Here is a 22,730-nt window from a genome sequence, read left to right as displayed (position 1 = left end):
GGGAACAAGTAGATTTGTTTAGTGTGTCAGCCTTTGAAAGACACAGGAACTGACTTAGAAGCTCTTTACCCTCTTTACTGTAAGCTCTGCTTCACATCACCCTCAACAGAAACCTGCTTTCTCTAGAATCTTGCAGTCATCACATCACCTTTATGGTCAGAAAACACTGCACATTAGTTGTACACCCTGTGAACAAGTAGCTTTTCAAGGTAGTAGAACTGAGATTCCAGTCCAATAGCACTTTACTGACTGGCAAGATTTCCAGAACCAAAGCTCCCTGTGAAGAAGTAATTTGTCTGACCTGAACCTGGTTCCCATGAATAACTAAGATCTGATTGTGGGAGAAACACCCCTTATCCACACACATGCCCTAACTACGTAAACCCCTCTGTCGTCTTTCTCTTGACCGTTAATCTGATAATTTATGATCACAGAGCTGACTTCGAAGTAAAGGTGCAGCCAACAGCCGCAGCTTTCTCTTCAAAACGACATACACCAGGAGTGGCCAAACTGTGGCTCTTTCACACATATTGTGTGGCTCTTGAAGCCCTCACTGCCTGGCTTGGAGAAGGCATTCGTCTCTTTGAACCTCTTCTCCAAGCCAAGCCAGCAGGCGGCTTGGAGAATACATTTAAAGTTGCTTTCTTTCCACCTCTCTCTCCCCTCCCTCCATCTATTTCCTTCCCTTCTTTCCTTGTGGCTCTCAAACATCTGACATTTATTCTATGTGGCTCTTATGTTAAGCAAGTTTGGCCACCCCTGACATACACAAAAACATCTTCGGCTCTTTCCTGACATTCGCTCTTTTTTATGATGCAGATTAAAAAAAAGTTTGCCTCTGCGCAAAGAAGGCAATTACATCTAAATGTTAAATGTTTTTAGCTACTCTTAATGAATAAAGCCATGGCTTTCTCCTCGGAATCAAAAGCTCTCCCGCTCTCATTCATATGTATATGTACATTTATAACAATGCGAAACTCTCCTTCCTATAGTATACATTTATCTCCGCTTCTTCTTGCAACAACTCTTCCCATTTACAACAATTGTGTAAACTACTTGTTCCACGCAATTAACTGCCTTTACGGGAGAGGAAGCGATAAAAAGCTCTGCACCGGATCGCTGGAAAACAAACCTGTAATCAGCTTTCAGCCAATAAAAGCCCCGCTTTCCACATATTTCCCTCCCCCTTCTTCCTCCTCCTTTTTGTCCCTCCCCTTGGTTAACGTAGCCGTTCACGTAATTAGCCAATGAGAACATAAATAACATCTGCATAACTCCGACTCTGCCCATACTCCTCAGAGGACGCGGAGAATAGGAAGAAAGAGCTGCCAATCGTTAACAAATAACCAATGGAACCGCAAGATAGGGAAGCCTGCGAGAAAGTGCTGTGCTGATAATATAGGCTTCTTCGCCCGCCCCCAATGGCGGCTGCGCTGGACCCTGAAAGCGAGAAAAAAGGGTAACGTAAAAGGAATGTCCCGCCCCTTTAAAGACGGTGATTGACGAGTCTCCCCACCTCTCCCCTCTGAGGAAGAAAGGGGGAGGGAAACTATTGGAGGAGAGGGGCTCCCTCTTTAACGGGCAGGGTGCTTGGTTGAAAATGAGAAATGTTGTTGTTTGTGGAATATAGTTCGTCTTTTGGGACCTGCCTTCTTTCTAAATACTGTCTTTCAAATTGCAATTCTAAGCGTGCTTATGGATAATCAGTTAACTATGACTTTTAGTGGGTTTTAACAGAACATTTAGACTACAGTTCTAAAAAAAAGTAAGCCCATTGAACACCATAAGAGTTGCTTCTGAGTAGATTTTAGGCTTAGTCCCTTAGTTAAATAATTCCAGAAAGGTAGTAACCACGTGAGCCTGAGGTTAAATAAGCAAATGAACAGGATTTTAAAAAAATAATTCAAAATGTGTATTAAAATAGTAATTAAAAACGTAGTCCCCTGTGCAAGCACCAGTCACTTCCGACTGGGGTGATGTTGCTTTCACAACGTTTTCAGGGCAGACTTTTTACGGGATGGGTTGCTATTGCCTTTCCCAGTCATCTACACTCCCCCTCCCCCCCCAGCAAGCTGGGTACTCATTTTACCGACCTCGGAAGGCTGGAAGGCTGAGTCAACCTGAGCCAGCTACCTGAAACCAGCTTCCGCTGGGATCGAACTCAGGTTTGTGAGCAGAGAGTTCAGACTGCAATACTGCAGCTTTACCACCCTGCGCCACGGGGCTCTAAAATATTAATTAACCATACATATAAAATATTCTTCATATACTACTGAGCAATACAATCATAAAATAAATGTCAACAGATTTTGAAGCTCAAACTAGACTAGTGCTGTCAACTTACAATTGAGGTTATTAATATTAAGCATGTGCATAGAATAAGGCCTTGTCAAGACAAAACATACATATAAAACACACACACACCGTAACAAAAATGCATTTAGACAAGTGGCATCTAATCGACAGCCTTTTCTTGCAATATAATTTTGCTTGCATGTGTGTTTTTACCATCTCTACATAAAAATCTGCCTAGTCTTTATACATTTTGTGCATCGCAAGAAGCGGGTTCTAGTTTACAAAAAAAAAAAAGTTATGCTGGAATAAGAATTATACCAAAGAATGCCTGATTATTTTTCTTGCAACAAACTAATGTGTTTACCCTTCTGGAATTGTAAAAATTTTCTAAATAGGGGCTCTTTAACTCTGTTTTAATTAATAATGGTTACTGCTTTATGTTTTATAAGATAAGATGCTTAAGGCATATTGCTTGGAGAAGCGGCATCATTTTTAAAAAATAATAAATAAAAAAGAGTCTTGTGGCACTTAAAGGACTCTGAGATACTGCAAGACTCCTATTTATTTTAAACTCTTGATATATCTGGTTGATTTTATGGTACAATAACTTAATACAGTCAGCAACTTCTGAGTGAACGTGCTTTAGCTTTTGCATTAATCAGTAAATAAACGTCATTATGCTCAAGGTGGCTTGTGTCTGCATTTACTAACCAACCCCACCCCCCTTGAGCTCAACAGGATTGACTTTTGAATAAGTTTGCTCTGTTAGGCCATGTTTATTAAGAAGTCAGACCCATAGACATTATTTTTAAAAAGTCTAACAAATGTTTAGAAAAGGCTACAGTTTGAATAAGAAGTTTTTTGGCAAAGCGACTGTGATCCTCTTCACACTTACTGGGGAGTAAACCATAATGAATTCATTGAGACTTTATGGTACATGTTTAGAATTGCAAATGTAAATAATGCTTTTTAGAAAACCAGCCCTATAGAAGTCAGTTGAGTGTACTTTGCATAAGTTTGTTGAGGTTTAGGTTGCATGGCTATGTTCCTGTGCCTATTTCATAGGCATTCTGTTGAGTGTAATGGAATCACTCCTGTTTGTAAACAAGTTTTGGGTTAGGCTATAAATGTGCAAAATGCAGAGCTGCTTTTAATGGTCCATGGAAGTTTTCTCTGTTCCTGTAACACTGCTTTCAAGGTAGAAATGTAGAATATATGACAAGGCCATAGGGTTGTCATAGGGTTGCCAGGTCCACCCAGGCCACTGGCGGAGGTTGGAGGGCTGTGGTTGCCAGACTGGGAAGCTCCTAGAAATTTGGGGATGAAGCCTGGGGAGGATAGGGTACATAGAGTCCACCCTCCAAAGCATCCATTTTCTCCAAGGAAACTGATATCTGTCGTCAAGATGAGCTGTGTAATTCTGAAGGATCCTCAAGTCCCACCTGGAGGCTGGCATCCTTAATAGGCCACCTTTCTCAACTCAGACCCAAGAAAAGTTGGAAATCCTATAGGAGAAAGAAACCAATGTATTCATATAAATCTGATAAATCTCAGGTAGGGTTGCTGGTCTCCTGGAATTAAAAGTGATCTTGAGACTTTAAACATCAATTCCCTTGGACAAAATGGCTTCTTGGGAGGGTGGAGTCTACGGCATTCTACTCTGGCGAAGTTACCTCCCTCTTCAAACCATGACCTCCCTAGGTTGCAGTCCCAAATTTCCTAAACCAGAACTGGCAGCCCCTGCCCCCAGGAATAATTTCGATTGCATGTGTAAATAACTTTATTCCAAAACAAGCAACTAACCTTCTATTTGCTGCTATTATTGCCAATTCAGCAATTTAAAATAAATTAATTAACATTCAAATTATTTTTTTAAAAAAATTCCTGACTGATGAAGAACTGGTTGAAAAGATGCCGGAATTTCTAATGTCAACATAAATTAATATGCCTCCTCCACTTGTTGGATTCTCACAAAGTTACCATGGAAAACAATCTCTACTGTTTCACCTGTTTTATTTTCTGCTTGCCAAGCAGCGCATAAAAGCTGGAAATAAAGCAACCTACCTACTATACCTCAAATGTGTTATAAGCAATATATGCAAAAGTATTTCCACAAATATTCTGAGTAAACAATTAAAATTTAACTTGCACAGCACTTTAAGGCCACAATTCTAAATGTTATCTATTAAGAAGTAAATTCCATTGACTTTGGTGCCACTTTCCAGTAACCATCCTTAAAACAGGGCAGTAAACAGTACAAAGCTGTTGAAAATCTTTTTCTTTGTCTTCATGAGACGCTTGTAAATTTAGCTGCTTTTATTTTCTTGTTTGCAGATGGGTAGATGATAACGGTGGCAAACTTGTTTTATCTTGTTTTTTTGTCCTGTGTCTTTAACAGCAGCTTGACCTGCTGAGATTAGCAGGTGATGATGCTCGTCTTGGAGATTGGCTATTGATTCTTACCCATTACTGGGGTTAAACCAGTTTAGTGTAACTTGAGAGTAATTTAGCATCAACTACAGCTAATGAAAATGGTCACTGCGGTTATCTTGTATACTTTTGAACTTTGCACAGGAATGTCAGCAGCCTTAATAACCCTGAGATTGTCAGAGATCAGAAGTTAAGGAGGGTTGGCCATGGTTAACACTTGAATGAAAGACCACCCAGGAAGAAAAGAGGAAAACAATAGCAAACCACCTCTGTTCATCTTTTGCACTGTAAACCCCTTGAGAGGGCTCCATAAGTCAGTTGCGACAATGTCAATTATAAGGAATATCATAGACTATGTCTCAGTTGGAGTTCAGAGGCCACACAATGCATTTTCTCTTGTATATCCATGTATGTAAGTGTATGCTTGTATATGTGCTAATTGAGGAGTCACTTCATGCATAGGAAATAGACTAAAACAGAGGTGGTTAAACTTGCTTAATGCAAAAGCCACATTTAATAAATGTCAGATGTTGGAGAGCCGCAAGACATGAACGTCAGATGTTTGAGGGAGGAAAGGAAGGAAGAAAGATAGGGGAAGGGGAGTTGGAAAGAAAGCAACTTAGACTTCAAATGCATTTTCCAAGCTACCAGCTGGCTTGGCATGGAGAAGTAATTTAAAGAGAAAAATGCCTTGTCCAAACCAGTAGACAGTGTGGTGGGGGTTTTGAGAACCACACAACATGTATGAAAGAGCACCATGTGGCTCCCGAGCCACAGTTTGGCCACCCCTACTCTAACATAAATTGCCCTGACCTGGATGGCCCTCTGAATGTCTCTTGCCTTGAAAACCCTACAGCAGGCATGTCCAACAGGTTGTGATCTATTTTTTCTGGACAAAAGTGCTGGTGTTCTACAACCATGAAAATTAAGTTTCAAATTAGTTTCGAATTAGTTTTTTTCCACCGTCCCCCTCCCCCCCCCCACATTTACAATGCACCTTCAGTCATTTACCGGTAAGCAAAATAAGCAAAAACAAAACAGAGAGACGAAGATCCAGAAAGAACTGCGAACAGTTTTTCTTAAATGTTTATTGTTATAACTTTCTTTAACTTTTATTGAGTAATTTGTGTTAAATGTAGGTCAAGTATTGATCCAGGCTGATCTTGCGCAATCTTTAAAACTTCGCTCTTGCTAATTAGTGAGACGTCTGAGCCTGCATTTCATCCACCAGCTTTTTGAAATTGGGTGGATATTGCGTGAGGGCCAGTATCAGGGAATCCTGGAGATGTTCATCGTTTTCAGATGGGAAAACGCCGATTCACACAAATAAGCTGAACTGAAACAGGAGTGTACAGCTTCACTGCATCTTCTCAAGTTGGGAAATTTGTCTCTAGGCACTAGCTTCCAAAACGATTCTTGCTCAGCATGAGTCTTGAGAAAAATGTCATTTTTAAGGGTTACTATTTCGTTTTCAAGAGATGTCTTGTTCAATGAGTAGTTTTTACTGATAGCAGCTGCAGTTTCCTTAATGTCCATATCTGCTTTGAATGGGTATGACAAATACTCCACAGCTTTTTCAATTCTTTGGAAGTCACAGAATCTTTTTTCGAATTCCTGGGTAACAGAGCAGATTTCTGTCACATACCTCTCGTTCTGAAAAACAAAATTTGGATATTGTCCCAGATGGTCCTGCGTATTAGGAAAGTGATCAAAAGTGTTGTTTGCAAGGACAGTCATCATTAGCTCAAATTTGCTCTTGTAGGATGAAACTGTACTCCTCATCTTGCCAATGCATTTGTTTTTACCTTGTAGTTCAATGTTCATATCACTTAGTTCACCTGCAAAGTCAGCGAGAAATGCCAGAGCACATAACCACTTCTCATCTTCCAACTCTGCTTTGTCATCCCCCTCTCCTTCGAAAACCTTCTTATTCAATGTGGCCAAGTGCAAAGTAATGCACATTGGGGCTAAGAATCCCAGCTACAAATACAAGTTGATGGGGTGTGAACTGGCAGAGACTGATCAAGAGAGAGATCTTGGGGTCATGATAGATAACTCACTGAAAGTGTCAAGACAGTGTGCGTTTGCAATAAAAAAGTCCAATGCCATGCTGGGAATTATTAGGAAGGGAATTTAAAACAAATCAGCCAGTATCATAATGCCCCTGTATAAATCGATGGTGCGGTCTCATTTGGAGTACTGTGTGCAGTTCTGGTCGCCGCACCTCAAAAAGGATATTATAGCTTTAGAGAAGGTGCAGAGAAGGGCAACTAGAATGATTAAAGGGCTGGAGCACTTTCCCTATGAAGAAAGGTTGAAACGCTTGGGACTCTTTAGCTTGGAGAAACGTCGACTGCGGGGTGACATGATAGAGGTTTACAAGATAATGCATGGAATGGAGAAAGTAGAGAAAGAAGTACTTTTCTCCCTTTCTCACAATACAAGAACTCGTGGGCATTCGATGAAATTGCTGAGCAGACAGGTTAAGACGGATAAAAGGAAGTACTTCTTCACCCAAAGGGTGATTAACATGTGGAATTCACTGCCACAGGAGGTGGTGGCGGCCACAAGTATAGCCACCTTCAAGAGGGGTTTAGATAAAAATATGGAGCACAGGTCCATCAGTGGCTATTAGCCACAGTGTATGTGTGTATATAACATTTTTGCCACTGTGTGACACAGAGTGTTGGACTTGATGGGCCGTTGGCCTGATCCAACATGGCTTCTCTTATGTTCTCTTATGTTCTTATGTTATTTCATTCAGCAAATCATGAAATCTTTGCAGAAATTTGTGCCTACTTAGCCACCTTACATCTGTGTGCAAAATTATTTCCGCTGCCCCTTCATCAAGAGTAAGATTGAAAAGCCGTCTTTGAAGTGATCTTCCACAAACTGAATTTATAATTTTGAAAGTGATGTGCATGACAGTCTTTGTATTGAGTCTCTTGCTTGCCAAAACTTTCTGGTGAATGATACAGTGGTAAGAAAGGAAATCTGGAAAGTCAACATGCTGTCCACAGAGGCCTCACCTGTCATTGTTCTTGCTCCATCAGCAGTGATGGAAACACGTTTATACTTTGTCACAAAAGAATGGAAAGAGATGAATATTTCCTGACCAGTAGTTCTCTCTTTTAAAGAAATCATTCCAAATAGTTCTTCTTTAACACTGAAGTCTTCAAAAACCATCCGGATAAAGACTAGTAACTGGGCTATGTCTCTGATGTCTGTAGATTCATCCAGTTGGAGTGAGAAAACAACACAAACTGAAACATCCTCCAACAACTGTTCAGTTGTGTCTCCACATATCTTTTCTATTCACCGCACAATGGTGTTTCTTGACAATTGTACATCTTAAACAACAGCTATGATCTCTTTCTTATTCTTAAATCCTTCAAAAAGATTGTCTGCTGCTTCAAGAATTCAATCTTTTACAAATTTTCCTTCTTTGAAAGGTTTGCATTTTTTTATTATCAGGTTGCTGACCTTGAAGTATGTCATGGTTGCATTAACCGAATGTGACCTTGGCTTCGCGATCAACTGCTGCTATGCAGCCAATTTAGATTTAAATTCTTCGAGCTTCAGTTTACGAATTTCACTTTTGGGTGGAAAAATCAGCATAAAACTTATTGCTATGCAGAGCCTTATAATGACGCTCCAGATTATCCTTTTTGGGCAAGGATATAGTGGCGTTACAAAGTAGACAACAACACTTGTCTTTCACCATGATGAAGAAGTAGTCCATTTGAACATATGAACATATGAAGCTGCCTTATACTGAATCAGACCTTTGGTCCATCAAAGTCAGTATTGTCTTCTCAGACTGGCAGCGGCTCTCCAGGGTCTCAAGCTGAGGTTTTTCACACCTATTTGCCTGGACCCTTTTTTTGAAGATGCCAGGGATTGAACCTGGGACCTTCTACTTCCCAAGCAGATGCTCTACCACTGAGCCACAGTCCCTCCCCTCATTTCCCATTCATTATGAAAGTGGTAGGTTTTGCTCTTCTTTGGAACACTCATCTTCGTTATACTGGGGTGGCTGGGGTGCTAAGTTAACACTGGCTGAATCTGGTCCAAAACTTTAACTGTCCCAAAGTATTAAAGAACAACAGGAACTGAAGACCTCTAGATGATGCCAAAACCACACATGCGGTTCTAAAAGTAAAAATAAGAATTCACCATACTGGCACCGGTAATCAAATACCACCACACCAAACACTCATCAAAAAAAATCCAAACACCTGTCCAGCAAACCATGAGACCAAGTGGGGCTGGTGATCTACCTCTGACCCTTCCGCGATCTACTGGTAGATCGTGATCTATCTGTTGGACATACCTGCCCTACAGAGTTGCCATAAGTCTGCTGCAACTCAGTAGCACTTTCACTACCATCTAACAAAAACTTGTGCTACAGTCAATCTGTTAAGCTTTAAAGTGCCGCAAGACTGCCTTTTGTGATAACTGCAGAAGGCTAACACTGCTTTCCCCCTTGCCTGTAATTATTGATTTGTAGTACCTAACTGCTACTAAAATTACAGGTTAGGCTATAACCTGAAGTTGAGGGCTCCCCAATGAGCCCCAGTAAAAGATGTTTAAGTTTTCATCAAGAAAATTATTTGCTTGTATAGCCAGGATTCAGCATTTCTCCCATTAAACTTTCTTGGCTGATTCCTTTTTTTGTTGTTGTTAGGGTAATTTGTATACACTGTGATTATTCAAGCAAATGTTATGTTGACACTGAAGGGAATTATCACACATATATAGGGGTTGCCAACTCCCAGGTCCAAGGGGGGGATTCTCCAGTTTTGGGGGCTCCTCACCACCATGGACCAGCTCGCCAGTGAGGGAAACTCCTCCCCTAAACAGGAACATCACTGTGTGACGCCCCAATGTGATGACATCACTTCCAGGTGATGTTATCACATTGGGGACATTGCATGATGTTCCCACCCACCCCCCAGAATGCCATTCAATCCCCCTCCCCACTAGATGGGCGAGGGGACCTGGCAACCCTACATGTATGTAATAACAAGACTTGTTAGGCTAGTTCCTCCATGTACAAATATCCTACAGAGATGTTGATCAGAGAATATTTCATTGGCATTCCTTTCAGCACTGGAGTAAATTTAGTTATTCTCATATCCTCCGTCCCTGTTTATGAGGGACCATCCCAATTTTTTTTACAGTTATCCCTGGTAAATTTCCATACTATCCCCGTCCCGCTCCCCCAATGTCTAACTTCAGATGTTGCAATAGATTTAGGCTCCTTTTCTCAAGGCTGTTAAATTTGTAGATTTAAATGCACACATATGGATATTGAGATGCCATGTACAAAGGAGAATCTGTCACATAACACACTGATAGATTTTGATGGATAACATTTTAAGATAATTGATTTTTTAAAAGAGAATATTGTTTCTTTGTTTTTAAATTAGTGAAGATCAGGCTATGATAGTAAATGATATCAAGAAGGTAAAGCAAATCCTTTTGCAATGAGTAATGGAAGCTTTCATAATGACGTGTTATACAATTGTTGCTCTTTTCCTTTGTGAAATTTTCTGTCTTAAGTGAATCAGCAAAATGATAGATTCTTATCTATATGTCCTTTGACGGGGCTACAGAAAATCCTTGTTATTAAACTGCACTATTATGTGTAATTTAGGAATTGCTGTAAGGTATAAGAAGCAAATACACCATACTGCTTATAACCGTTGTTTTTATCTTTTGTTCCTAAGTGCTTTTTGTACAAGATCAATTCCTACATGCATATAGGCCTAACAGTCTTTGTTATTACATTGTCGTTGAGGTTTGTGATAAGGTTCAAGTATTATAGCTTTACTTGCCTTCAGGAGAAGATAGTAGGCCCATGTAAACATATCTATATACAATATATATCTCCCTTTATCTATGAGAAAATGAACAGATTTGTTTGTAAGCATAAAGTTTCATATTTGTTTTATGTAAATTGACTATATAACCCTAGAGTGAAAATTTTGTGTTTTATGAAATGTTCTTTATTTCTCTCCCCCCCCCCCCCCTTTGTTTGCTTATTCTAGAATGTGTTTGAAAGATAAAGCTAAACTGCAATTAAGGAAATTTGATGTTGGAGACAAATTTTCTCATTTACCATTAGCAAAAGCCTCTGTTCTTGTGCCTCTGATGGTTAGAGATGGGAAGCTGTGTGTACTTTTCACTGTCAGATCAATGAAGGTATGTAAATTTAAAGACCAAAACTAGCTTAATGGCTTCTGAGGTTATTCAGCCAAAAAAACTCTTGTGCCTGGTAGAAATGTGTAAGAGATGAAACCAAGATGATGGGAGCATAGGTACTTTTGTATTGATGTGCAAAAAATATTCATTATATGAAATTGTGTTCCATATTGGTATACCCTTGGATAGTTTTGGGGCTAATTCATCCATTATTCTAATAAGCAGGGCTTTTTTTGAGCAGGAACACACAGGAACACTGTTCCGGCTGGCTTGGCAAAGGGGTGTGGCCTAATATGCAAATGAGTTCCTGCTGGGCTTTTTCTACAAAAAACCCCTCTGCTAATAAGGATAAATGGGGTTGGCTTCATGAGTCCAAAGATGCTCTTCTATTTTTAAGGGATGGATGTAGAATCCCCTTCATGAGTCAAAAAATCACCTTCCATGCAAGGTACCCTTGGATCCAGCCCACTGTTATCAAAGTCCATTTGTTATGAGTCTGTCCTCTAGCAGACTTCCATCCAGGTATAGGAGGTTGGAAAGGTTTTCTCCTTAACTGAAAAAATTCACATCCACTGGCCTAACTTGTACCTGGACTGTGGCACCTGTTGTTGTTTGTTTCTTTAAAGCAACAGCATCTTGCTCACTTTGACTTACCTTGATTAAATAATTTGTCCAAAATGATTCTTGGGTATACCTTTCTGCATTTAATCTTCAATAGTAATGGGGACTTTGGGAGTGAAATCTGGAAATTTTCCCATTCCCTAATCAATCAATCAATACAAATACTAGTGCAGTTCCCCTGAATACAGTCACCATTTCCTCATCCTCTTTCTTGCCTTCAAGGGCTTCCCAACCAGCTACACTTCCACTAAATGAAAATGAAATTTGTCATACCCCCACAAGTCCCTTGTCAAGCTTTGGTAGCATTTCCAAGCATGGCTTTATTAACGGAGAGACACACACACACTCACAAGGCAGCCAAAATAAACACAAATAGTTTGCAAGTCCACACTTTTGTGATCTAACTGGGGTAATGGTATAAATCACCTTACTCACAGAAGTTGCTGAATGTAACAATCTGTTATATTTCAACCAGCTTTTTCTGACTAACACAGGAAACCAAATATAAGGAAAAGGGCAGTCTAGGGCATGGAGTTTTCCTCCATCCCATAACCAGGTTCTAGTTAACTCTTTACAAATGACTTGTGAAACAAAACAATGCAAAACAAACAGAAGGACCATGCTCTCTTCCTTTCTCACATGCTTCACACACTCACCAGGAAGAACCACATGGCCCTGACTACTCACCCCCCACATGTAGCTTTTGTCCTGCTGAGATTTAAATGCACACACACATTCCCAAGCACAGTTTGCAAGCTTCTTCTAAAGCTACCCAGATTTAAAGGCATATAATGGCTGTTGGGGTGGGGCTTCCCCCACTGGCCTGCAAAACCGGGGGATCCCCTGCCTAGACCTAGGGGTTGGCAAGCCTATCCCTTTAATCCAGAGCCAGTGTAATTAATACTATATCAGTGGTACAAAAAAAAAAAAGCCCAAATTTTTATTGAGTGCCTTTATGGCAGGACATTAATGTTTGCACAGTACTAGGAAAAAAGCAGTCCCTCAAGAGTAAGACTGAATGACAAAATTGTGACGTTTGATCTGCATTTTTAAGTTATCATTTGGTTCAAATAAAAAGTATACAGATTCTGAATAGATGGACAAAGATGTTTCACTGTATGAATAACCATGGAAATGCAATGATGTAATTTTGGCTTCTATTTCTGTTCTTTTTACTATAGCCCTGTATTATATTGTATTAAATTTATTATATTTCTGTATATTAAAATAACACTTTAAGAGAATGAAGTGTGAAATAAGTGTCTGCTTTTCTGTTTGCCAATGATCAGCTGTCCTGCCAGTGTACTCCAGGCTAAAAAGCAATGCTCTGTAGTGAACATAATTTTTTAGACAGTGAAGCTGATATCCATTTAGGAGATAAATGATTCATTAAACAGCCTTCAGCTTGTTTAGGTGGAAAGGGGTTATGGGGAAAAAAACCCCAAGAACTGAAGGTGAGTGATCTGTCCGCAAGGATCTAAGGAAAGCTAATTTTAAAGAAAAACAATGGGTTGGCTCCAAATGAAATTGCCAGTTTCGACCAATTGCTGCTGCAGAGGAGGCTCTTGTGTGATTTCTCAAGGTCTCTTATCTCTTAGGAATAGCATTTTGTGCAGACTGTGGGCTCCAATGACAGAAAAGCAGTAGGAAAGTTTTAGCTGCTAGAAAACTTCATCTTGTTCCAACCCAATGTTTGTTAACTTTTTCTACAAAAAAGCCCAGCAGGAACTCATTTGCTTATTAGACCACACATCCGATGTCACTGGAAGTGATGTCACCTGTTCAGTAGGTTACTTTCCACATATTGATACAGAATAGTACAGTGCCATCAGCTGCATTTCATGGATTTCACACAGCCCAATGAGAGACCTTGTCTCCCCCCCTCCCACGCAACACAGCTGGAGAGGGAGAGCCATGTGTGGTGGAGCAGGCAGCAGCAGGCCCAGCTTCTTTTGAGAGGGGATAGGCAGCTCTGCATCTCTCACTCTCTTTGAGGCTGGAGGCAGCAGAGAGGGCAGAGCATGCAGTCTGAGAATGTGTGGCTGCCTAGTGCCTTCTCTCTGCCGGAGAACTTTTTTTGAGCCAGAGATCTGGCCAAGTCATCCGAAACTGCCTTCATGTGCATTCCTGCTAAAAAAAAAAAATGCCCTGCTGGTTAACAGTATTTATTCTTTTAATTACCAGTTGACGAGATCACCAGGAGAAGTGTGTTTTCCGGGAGGCAGGAGAGAACCAACAGACGTAGATGAAATAGCCACAGCTCTTCGAGAAGCTGAAGAAGAAGTCGGGCTTCGTGCAGAACAGACTGAAGTAATCTGTAGGCTTGTACCTGCAATAGACAAAGTAAGGTTCATTTGTCCAAATCATTCTTGTATATGAACAATAAATTATGAAAAAAAATGGCATGGTACATCCATATGAAGACATTCAGCTCTCAGAGGCAGGGGCTGTATTCGTTAAATTCTGCCAGAGTCACTGAATACAAAAGCTGCATTTTAAACGTTTAATGAGCTGTTAGCATCTAAACTGTAGCCTTTCAGTGTAAAAGGACTCCATAACTGTAGCATTCATAATAAAGTTACAATAGTCTAAATGCCAAATAGGATGCAAAGCATACTACCATACTGTGCAGTGCTAGGGCTGCCAGCTCTGGGCTCAGAAATTCTTGCAGTTCTGGGAGGAAAGCCTGGGGAAATTGTTTACAGTGCCATGAAGTCCACCCTCCAAAGCAGCCATTTTCTCCTGGGGAACTGATCTGCATGATTCATTCCCCCCCCCCCTAGTTTTCAGCAAGAGCCTTAAGTTTTATTCTCATCATAAAAGTAGCATTTAATGTGTGACAATGAAAGAAACAGGTTTCGAAGCCAGTTGCTAGCTGCGTACCACTTGTAAGCTAATGCAATCATTAACATAGCTATGGAGTTTAAGGACATTCTCTCATTCTCGGCTTCTTGTTTAAAATTTCCTGGACGGAACTTCAGTTGCTGCTTGCAAAGTAACTTGTTGTCTAGAAACTTGAACAGCAACTCTCATTCTGTTCTCTTCCATGAAATACTGAAGAAGGGGTTGAATTGCGGTTGCCAATCCCCAGGTGAGGGCAGGGGATCCCCCCCGTTTGGAGGCCCTCCTCCTGCTTCAGGGTCATCAGAAATCAAGGGGGGGGAAGGGAAATGTCTGCTGGGCACTCCATTATTCCCTGTGGAGACCAATTCCCACAGGGTATAATGGAGAACTTATCCACAGGTATATGGGGCTCAGGGGGGCTGGGGGTTTTTTAGGTAGAGGCACCAAATTTACAGCATACCATCCAATGCCCCTCCTCAAAACACCCTCCAAGTTTCAAAAAGATTGGACCAAGGGGTCCAATTGTATGAGCCCCAAAAGAAGGTGTCCCTATCCATTATTTCCAATGGAGGGGAAGCATTTAAAAGGTGTGCAGTCCCTTTAAATGTGATGGCTAGAACTTCCTTTGGAGTTCAATTATGCTTGTCACAACCCTGCTCCTGGCTCCACCCCCAGTGTCTCCTGACTCTACCTGCAAAGTCTCCTGGCTTCACCCCCAAAGTCCACAGATATTTCTTGAATTGGACCTGGCAACCCTAGGTTGAATGTACCCAGCTTTGACAGTGATGCAAGATGGAGACAAGGAAAGGCTCCTTTTGATTCCCTCCCTTGAAAAATATGCCAAGGATCATGGGCCCTGTTGAAGATGCAAGCTTCATGAAGCAAAGTGCCTGTTCTTTCTTTGATGCCCACAACAAAGCTGGTAGAATCCTACCCATGAGTTTTAATAATAATAATAATAATAATAATAATAATAATAATAATAATAATAATAAATTTTATTTCTACCCCGCCCTCCCCGCAAAGCGGCTCAGGGCGGCTAACAGTAAATAATATATTAACATAAATAGTAAAACATTAGATTAACAATTAAAATTACACATAAAAACCCGTTAATTCAATTAAAATACTTAATTTACATTACATTATATATATATCTGGCAGTAATAGCTGTTCTGGCGCTGATTCTGCCAATTTAAATGGTGTTAAAGATGGCGGTTCTTCGTTCATTGCAACTCAGCAGTCCGTATCATTATAGGCACGTCTAAAAAGGGCAGTCTTGCAGGCCCTGCGGAACTGGTCGAGGTTCCGCAGGGCCCGCACCTCCTCCGGGAGCTGGTTCCACAGTGCAGGTGCCGCAACTGAAAAGGCTCGCACCCTGGTGCTTTGGAGCCTGGCCTCTCTCGGCCCAGGGATGGTCATTTTGTTTTTACTTGCTGACCTCAGTGCCCTCTGGGGTTCATACGGGGAGAGACGGTCCCTTAGGTAGGCAGGTCCTCGGCCATATAGGGCTTTAAAGGTAATAACCAACACTTTGTACTGGACTCGGTAGATAACTGGCAGCCAGTGCAGTCCGCGCAGCCCCGGCTGTATGTGCTCCCATTTCGGGAGCCCCAGTAACAGCCTAGCCGCCGCATTCTGCACTAGCTGCAGCTTCCGAGTCCGGCACAGAGGTAGCCCCAAGTAGAGGGCATTACAGTAGTCCAATCTTGAGGTGACCGTTGCATGGATCACTGTTGCGAGGTCGCGGCGTTCCAGGAAGGGGGCCAACTGCCTTGCCCGCTTCAGATGAAAGAATGCTGACTTGGCAGTGGCTGCTATCTGGGCCTCCATTGATAATGAAGGCTCCAGTAAAACACCCAAACTCTTTACCTGGCGCACTGGTTCCAATGGTGCGCCGTCGAAGGTTGGGAGAGCTATTTCCCCTCCCTGGGCGCCGCAACCCACGCAAAGGACCTCTGTCTTCGCTGGGTTCAACTTCAACCCACTCAATCTAAGCCACGCCGCTACAACCTGCAAGGCCCGATCCAGGTTCCCTGGGGCGGAGCCAGGCCGGCCGTCCATTAGTAGATAGATGGTTAAAATGGTTCCCCAGCTTTCATCCAAATATCTCAGTGTTTAAGGGGAGATAACACAAAATATAAGGCTTTCTTCTCCCCTTTGAAAATGGGTGCTCAGGACTGAATTGGTGTTTTGTCTTAAACACAAAAATATTACTGAACATCTGTTCCAAATTTTATTCTGATATTAGTGTTTGCAATAATGTTATTGTACTTTGTGCAAGCTTCAACTTGGAATTTCAGGTAGATAAGCCAAAGGCCATTTGGTTAAACCAAATACCTATTTTAGGCCAATAAAACTATAGTTCAAACATATATAATTCTAGTTTTCCATCACAGACTATTAATTACATGAACCTTAGTTAAAAGTATTTTTTCCTTATTTTCACACAAGTAGATGTCAAGCAATGGTCTTTCCCATGAGTCTTAATTTTTTTTATTGCCCCCCTTTCACAGTGTAGAGTCAAAGATTAACAATTCAAGCTTATGATTTTTATAGTTCACAAATTATCTAAATAAAATATCTATGCAGGTATAATATGGAGATCTTTAGTAGATGAGTGGGCACTAGGATTGCCAGGTCAAACTCAGGAAATACCTGGGGACTTTGAAGGTGGCGCCCAGAGACTTTGGGGGTGGAACCTAAAAATACATAAATAAAAATGCAACTTATGGAGAGAGAGGTCTGGGAGGTGGAATTTTCTTCTGTTCCATAGGTTCTAGTTAACTCTTTACTACCCCTTTTACTATGGAAACAGCTTCTGAAAGAAATGCAAAACCAACAGGGGGGTTGGGCTCTCTGGCTTCTTCTCTCTCATCCACATGTGACTCTTCTTGCTTCCCCCCCCACCCCCACAGCTTCGGTCTCACTAAGATTTAAAGGCACACACATGCCTTTCAAAACCAAAGTGGTAGCAAGCTTCTCAACCTGCCTGAGATCTAAAGGCATATCATGACTACTGGGCCTGGGCTTCCCCCACTGACCAGCTGGCTGATGGTGGGAAGGAGCCTGAAAAACCAGGGGATCCCCCACGCAGACCTGGGGCCTGCAAGCCTAGTGGACACAGAATAGAGTTGCTAACCACCAGGTAGGGTTTAAAAACCTCCTAGAATTATAAGTGAGCCCAAGACTAGTTTGGTGCCCCCCCATGGTCAGTTCCCCAGGAGAAAATGGCTGCCTTGGAGGGTGGACTCCACGGCATTGTACACATCTTCCCCAGGCTTTCCCCAAGATCCGCAGAGATTTCTCAGGCCAGAGCTGGCAGCCCTAGCACTGTACAGTATGAGAGTATGCTCAAAAGCTTCAGTTAATGTATTAGTTAATGAACTCCTGAAATCATTGCATTGAATTGAGATCCCCCAAAGTAAGCAGTCTGAATAGGGTATAAGAAGCAATGTGTGGAAGTATGAGCCTTAGAAATCTTATTTATTCCCATGGGAGATTTTTATGCTGAAGAAGAAGATGATATTGGATTTATATCCTGCCCTCCACTCCAAAGAGTCTCAGAGCGGTTCACAATCTCCTTTACCTTCCTCCCCCATAACAGACCCCCTGTGAGGTGGGTAGGGCTGGAGAGGGCTCTCACAGCAGCTGCCCTTTCAAGGACAACCTCTGCCAGACCCAAGGCCATCCCAGCAGCAGCAAGTGGAGGCGTGGGGAATCAAACCCGGTTCTCCCAGATAAGAGACTGCGCACTTAACCACTGCACCAAACTGGTTCACATCTTGACACATTCATAAATGCAGCAAAAACTTCAGTATCAGTGAATCAGCTTTGGCCCATCCTCTATTTAGATATAGGTGAGCTGGCCAGAGATTTCGTCTTCAGTTCCATTATTCTCACTGATAATAATTCTTAAAATGTAAAACAGAATGTATCCACTAGTACTACTCTTTTATGATGGTGTACAATTATAAAATCATAGAGTCTGAAAGGAACTAGTCCAAACTCCTGCACAATGCAGGGAATTCACAAATACTGTGCCCCCATAGTGATCCCTGCTCCAAACCCAGAAGATTGCGAGGGAGAAGCATCCAAGATCCCTGGCCAAATTGGCCTGAAGAAAATTGCTTCCCAAAGTGGCAAACTAAGCACTTATGAAACCCTTCCTGCTTTCCTTCTCATGATCTACCTACGATCGCAGAATCAGCATTGCTGTCAGATGGCCATTTAGCCTCTGTTTGAAAATTTCCAAAAAAGAGCCCACCACCTTCCAAGGAAGCCTGTTCCACTGAGGAACTGCTCTGTCAGGAAGTTCTTCCTAAAGTTTAGCCAAAAACTCTTGATTTAATTTCGAGCAGTTGGTTCTGGTCCAACCTTCTGGGGCATCCTCTATATGACAGCCCTTCAAGTACTTGAAGATGCTTATCATATCACTTCTCAGTCATCTCCTCTCCAAGCTAAATATGTCCACTAGCACTCTTCTCTGGCAGTGCATAATTATGTTCACATGTGCACACACATACACAGATTCCATTAGTTTTCAAAAAACAGCCAGAATGATTTATAATTATTTCTTAACTATTTATAATTATTTCTTATCCTCAGTAGTTTTTTATTAGAAAAAAGAACTGTTTGCTTGTGTGATGGCTTAATGCCATAATTCTCAAAATGAGAAGTTTGTTTTGCTGTTTGTTTCAAATAGTAATGAGTCTTATGCCTTTCTCCTTTTTAGACTCGCTCTATAGTAACTCCAGTAGTAGCCTTCATAGAAGACTCATTCCAAGCCCATCCTAATCCAGAAGAAGTCAGTGATGTATTTTATGTGCCACTGGACTATTTTATTCATCCTTCGAAGTATAAGGTCCAACAAGTTCAAATGCTGGGAAAGGGTGTTCCAGTACACTTCTTTGAATACAATGATCCGGAGCGTAACACCTCGTATAGAATATGGGGACTCACAGCACACTTTACTGTCTTTCTTGCTCTTGTGATTTTTGGAGAAAAGCCAACATTTGAAATTGCATACGATCTTGATAATTTGATTTCATCATCTGAAAACAGTTTCATGGAGTTATATAACATAACAAAGAACAAACTTTAGGTTATGAAATTATTACTTTTGAAAGGAAGTATAGAGTATAAATCAGGTACACGTGGTGCTATAAACAGTCCTTTAAATTAAAAAGAAATGCAACTTGAAATGAACTTTGCAATTTTATGAAGCAGTTTTGCACGATTGATCTCATAACAGGACTGCAGAAAATAAGACACCCGTCATTGCTCCACAGATTCCATTATTGTATTCTGTAGCATTTTCTTCTCAAAAGAAATCCCAACTTGCATCAGTTTCTTCTTATGCTATTTTTTTAAGCATTCCAAATGCACATGACAGTGTGTACACCAAAATTTAATTTATATTTGTTTTCAGCTTATTTTGTTTAATAATTTGGTTATTCTTTGTTTCCACCTGTTTCAAATGCGAAGCACATTTCCAAATGTAACTTTTAAAAAAAAATTCTCTCCAATATGTCAGTAAAGGATCTGCCCTTCAAAATACCAAGCAATAGATGAATGCACCTAGGCATTCCTGCTGGCATGCAAGATATTGGTATGCAAGTAAGTTTTACCTCTGAATCCCCAAAGAAGGGAAAGGGTGTTAAAAACAGAACATGCTCCCTCCTTCCATCTTACTTCACCCCAGGGTTAGAGATATGACTGACTCCATTTGCAAATTTACATCGTCAGGCACAACTGGCCTTGCAAACTTGATTGCGTTTGCAAGGTAGTTCTGTTAGACATTTAATGCACACAATAAATATATGTGGCTGAATCCAGACCGGCAGTTTAAGCTGGCGCAGGGACGGAATCTGGGCAGATCAAAAAAGTGCATCCAAATGCGCACATCTGCCTGCCGTACCGCTCCCATACTTACCCTGTCTGTAGGAATCCCAGTTTGCACCTCAAAAAGCTACCACCTTGAAAGTGGTAGCAAATCTGAGAAGCGCCTGCCTCTGAGGCACTTTTCCCAGATGTCTGTTCCGGCGGCAGCCAGGAGACTTCCAGGTTGGCATGCTGCCGCCCTATGTGATGCTTTTTAAGTCACTTAGCTAAGGCTTTTACTTTTTGGAAAAAATATGTTTTTAAACTTTTATTTAAACAAAATATGGTAACAAATGCCAAATACTCAAATATTCAGTAAGATGATGACTACCTAAAAGAATAATAGTTCAAATAAAGTACTTAATTCACAATTGGAGCAAATAAATAGGATAAATATGACTTGGAACTTTATCTGTTGACATCATATAGTTTAGGAAAGGAACCCATATTGTTGGAAAGTCAAAACAACAGTCTGCATTTCCATTACATTGATTATGGTAAGAAATTGATTATGGTAAGAAATGGAGATAACAGAATCTCAAAATATTATCAAACCATAAAGAAATTGAGGGGGGTGATTTATTCTTCCACCTAGATGCTCTTAAGAATATGTTGTTGGTTGCTGTTTGCATTCAAATTTTTGTTGCTTCATATGAACAATGAAGCTAAAGGGAGTATTTAGTGATTGTATGTACGGAGTGGGGGAGACAATGAATGCTGAATTTCTCTTGTGACCTGTCTCAGTCATTCATACAGCAGAATTAAATATACGTTCACCCACTCATGTCACACATATATATAAACGAGTCGCAACCATGGTTACAGCACTTTTATGTTTAATGTAGGTAATATTACAATTTGCAAGTTAGCAGCGAAGTCCTCATTCTGTTCACTATTGATCTTTCTTTATGTCCAATGTACTTTTTCTCCTGGTTTTAAAAACGGGAATTTTTTTTTTTTGTTCCCCAGTAAGCAGCTACACAAAGGGATTCTGTTTGTATAATAAAAGAACATGATTTTGCACTTTGCTTTTGTTGGGAACACCTGTTGAGAAGTAAGTATGAGGGGGAAATCCAGAGTGTCCAAAGGATACCAAAGGTTAAGGAAAGTTTATGATAGTCTCCACAATGTATAGTTATCAAACAGAATCATTTACAAACTCTTAGAGGAGGGGGCAAGGAATGCTGTAGTGAATATAAGAACAAGTACATAAAGTAGGTCAGCTAATCAGATGTAAATAATTAAAATGTAATATACATCGTGGCTTTGCTCCAAAGCCCTTTCTTCTCAGTTGAGATTAGGTTTGGATGGAGAAAGGAAGACTGATTCTTTGCACAGACGATTGTGCCAATGCCTTCTGACACAAGAGTTACAGTGTCTTAACTGCTTAAATGAGATACAACAAATGGTACAATCAATATTGTACAATTCCATCAATTGTACAATATTGTACAATTTCCATCAATATATCTGTTTCCAAACCACAGCACAGAAGACATGATGGAACCACAAAATGGGCAGTCTTGGGAGGGGGGCAGAATGCTCAATAGAAAGAACACCTGCAACCTTAGGAAAAGAGTGCCCACAGTTAGTGGCAGTTGAGGGTTGCGTTGGAACAACAACAATATTGGCAAACCTTGGTAAACCAAAGCTGTGAGGGGAGAGTGGACTGGAAGGCCAAAACAACCCTGGGAAGGTCCCACCCCACTCCCTCTGCTGTCATGTCCCCAGCAGAGAAGTAGGACACCAAGGCTAGGATGGCAACTGCTGGAAACTCACTACCCGTACAACTCAGCCCAGTTGCGGCAGCCACCATACGACTTGGCCCAGGCTGGTGGCAGTGGCCACCATGCAACTTTGCCTACCTTGCTAATAGCCACCATGCAGCTGGGGCTGCCCACTGTGCTGCCTAGCCAGACTTTTCTCAGGGAGTAGCTATCAGGTGTGGAGAAGCAGAGGAAGCTGAAGACATTGGGATAGGTAAAGGTAGGTTAGCTGGTGGGTGGGAAGGAGAGAAAGAAATACTGTCAGTGGCCTCTGTGCAAGTGGGCCTAGCTTGGCTTGGTGTTGCCATCACATAACTGAAACTGGCCTAACACCAGAGACTGCCATGCAACCGGAACCAGCCATGTTCTGGCAGCCACCACTCAGCTTGTCCAGACTTTTCCCAAGGAGAGGCTGATGAGGTAGGGAAAACTGAGAACAGAGGGACACAGTGTCTGATGGGTGGGAAGGAGAAAAGGAAGCAGGAAAAGAATTGGTTATAGGGCAAGAAAAGGGAAAGTTCAAGATATAGCAGTAACAGCCAGCTTAAAAATAGTGTTACAAACAGGGCTTTTTTTTTGTAGAAAAAGCCCAGTAGGAAATCATTTCCATATTAAACCACACCCCCTGACATCACCATTGTTTTGCACAGCAGGAATATATTTGAATATTAGATAGAAAAGGCA

General features: G+C 41.2%; 1 protein-coding gene across 1 annotated transcript; it reads left to right on the top strand.

Annotated features, from left to right (window-relative positions):
* Positions 1–1,120: 1,120 nt before the first annotated feature.
* Positions 1,121–21,303, top strand: NUDT7 (nudix hydrolase 7). The gene is made up of 4 exons (XM_060254192.1): positions 1,121–1,459; positions 10,779–10,932; positions 13,738–13,896; positions 19,133–21,303. The coding sequence occupies exons 1-4, from the start codon at positions 1,422–1,424 to the stop codon at positions 19,499–19,501; spliced, it is 720 nt and encodes a 239-aa protein (XP_060110175.1). The 5' UTR covers positions 1,121–1,421; the 3' UTR covers positions 19,502–21,303.
* The last annotated feature ends 1,427 nt before the right edge of the window (positions 21,304–22,730 follow it).

Source organism: Heteronotia binoei, chromosome 14 (assembly GCF_032191835.1).
Source record: "Heteronotia binoei isolate CCM8104 ecotype False Entrance Well chromosome 14, APGP_CSIRO_Hbin_v1, whole genome shotgun sequence".
In the NCBI taxonomy this organism is placed as follows: Eukaryota; Metazoa; Chordata; class Lepidosauria; order Squamata; family Gekkonidae; genus Heteronotia; species Heteronotia binoei.
Note: the sequence above shows the minus strand (reverse complement) of the source record. Positions and strands in the feature narration are given on the sequence as shown.

Coding starts and splice junctions, on each gene's coding strand:
- NUDT7 (XM_060254192.1), top strand. CDS start 1,422: ATGGCGGCTGCGCTGGACCCTGAAAGCGAGAAAAAAGG. Junction 1,460..10,778: donor CCTGAAAGCGAGAAAAAAGG/GTAACGTAAAAG, acceptor TGCTTATTCTAG/AATGTGTTTGAAAGATAAAG. Junction 13,897..19,132: donor TTGTACCTGCAATAGACAAA/GTAAGGTTCATT, acceptor TCTCCTTTTTAG/ACTCGCTCTATAGTAACTCC.